The sequence below is a fragment of the Gavialis gangeticus genome, unplaced genomic scaffold (assembly GCF_001723915.1).
Source record: "Gavialis gangeticus isolate Ggan-Ray unplaced genomic scaffold, GavGan_comp1, whole genome shotgun sequence".
Lineage (NCBI taxonomy): Eukaryota > Metazoa > Chordata > Crocodylia > Gavialidae > Gavialis > Gavialis gangeticus.
In genome coordinates this window covers 38,483,014-38,484,297 of record NW_017729004.1, presented here as the reverse complement: position 1 = coordinate 38,484,297, position 1,284 = coordinate 38,483,014, and the positions used below count along the sequence as shown (strand labels likewise).

General features: G+C 65.3%; 1 protein-coding gene across 1 annotated transcript in view; it reads left to right on the top strand.

The window, feature by feature from the left end:
* The window catches only part of LOC109291093 (glutamate decarboxylase 2-like), a 3,609-nt gene that overhangs the window by 1,493 nt on the left and 832 nt on the right, over positions 1–1,284 (top strand). The window contains exons 2-3 of the mRNA XM_019507954.1: positions 280–384; positions 591–740. Of these exons, the coding sequence (XP_019363499.1) occupies positions 280–384; positions 591–740 (255 nt within the window). The remainder of the gene's footprint in view (positions 1–279; positions 385–590; positions 741–1,284) is intronic.

The window sequence follows — 1,284 nt, the reverse complement described above, 5'->3', positions numbered from 1 at the left end:
CCGGCGGGAAACTCCCCCGGCGCGGGGCTCCGAGCCCTGCCCGCTCACCTCGCGCCTCGCCGCGCATCGGCGCCACCCAGGCGCAGCTGAACGGTGCCTCGGGCTCCTCCACTACCAGGAGCCCTCCTGGCCACGAGTCCCCCCGAGGGGGCTTGTCCCTGCGGGCCGGCGCGGGGGGGGCCTTCCCCGGGGTGGGGGGCGAGGGGAGGGGAAAGGCCTCGAGGCCGCTGCTGTGCACGTTGCCTTTCTTTGTTCTCCTGGAGCTGCAGCCCCGGGCAGGCCGCACGCCCCGCGCCGCGCCGCTTCATTTCTCTTGTTTTGCAGCCAGAGCCTGGTGCCAGGCGGCCCAGAAGTTCACAGGAGGAATCGGAACCAAACTCTGTGGTAAGGAAGGAGCTGGCTGTGGCCAGTAGCGGCTTTTTCCAAAAAACCCCCCCAAAATATTTAGGCATTAAAAAGAGAGAAACCGTCGCCGGCCGCGGGACCGGAGAGCCCGTGCGCGCGGGCACAAAGGGAGCATCGGGGCCGCGGGCTCGGGGCTGCGTTTGACACGCGCCGCATTTCGCCTTCCTCTTTTGTCTCCTCGTTAGCTTTACTCTATGGGGATGCGGAAAAGCCCATGGAAACCGGAGCAAAGGAGGACCCGGGCTCGGAGGAGAAGAGGCCGGCCTGCACCTGCAACAGCAAGCCCTGCAGCTGCCCCAAAGCGGATGTTAATTATGCATTTTTACACTCAACAGGTACCGAGCCTCCCCTCGCGCGTGTGCTCCGCGGGGCCCTTCTCACGCCCGGGCTAATCCCGGCTGGCCGGGCCAGGAGCAGAGGCCGGCGGAGGCGCTGGCAGCGCAGCCCCCGGGCTCGGGCCGGCTCCTCGCGATCTCGTCCCCGCGCTTAGCGCAGATGGCGCTGCCCGGGGCTGTGAAGAGGAAACATTTTATAACGTCAGGATTGAAAAAAAATACCTGCACAGCTTCGTCCCCCGGGCTGCTCTGCCCAAGGACGCGGGCAATAGCGACCTTTTGCTAGAGCGACTCGAAGCCCCGGAATATGATCGCTATTTTTATGCTTTTTTTTTTAATTCGGGAAATTCTCGCCAACGAGTGCATGTCTAGCGGGCCCCCCTGCTCCGGCACGTCCCCCAGCCCCGGGTGGGCATGTGCTGCCGAGACCTATTCCCACGCGAGCCGCGAGCTCCGGCCCAGCGGCGCGACGAGCTCGTTGCAGGGCTGCAGCCTCCCCGCGCGACAAACGGCTCGGAGCTGACACCGGGCACGAGCCGTAACT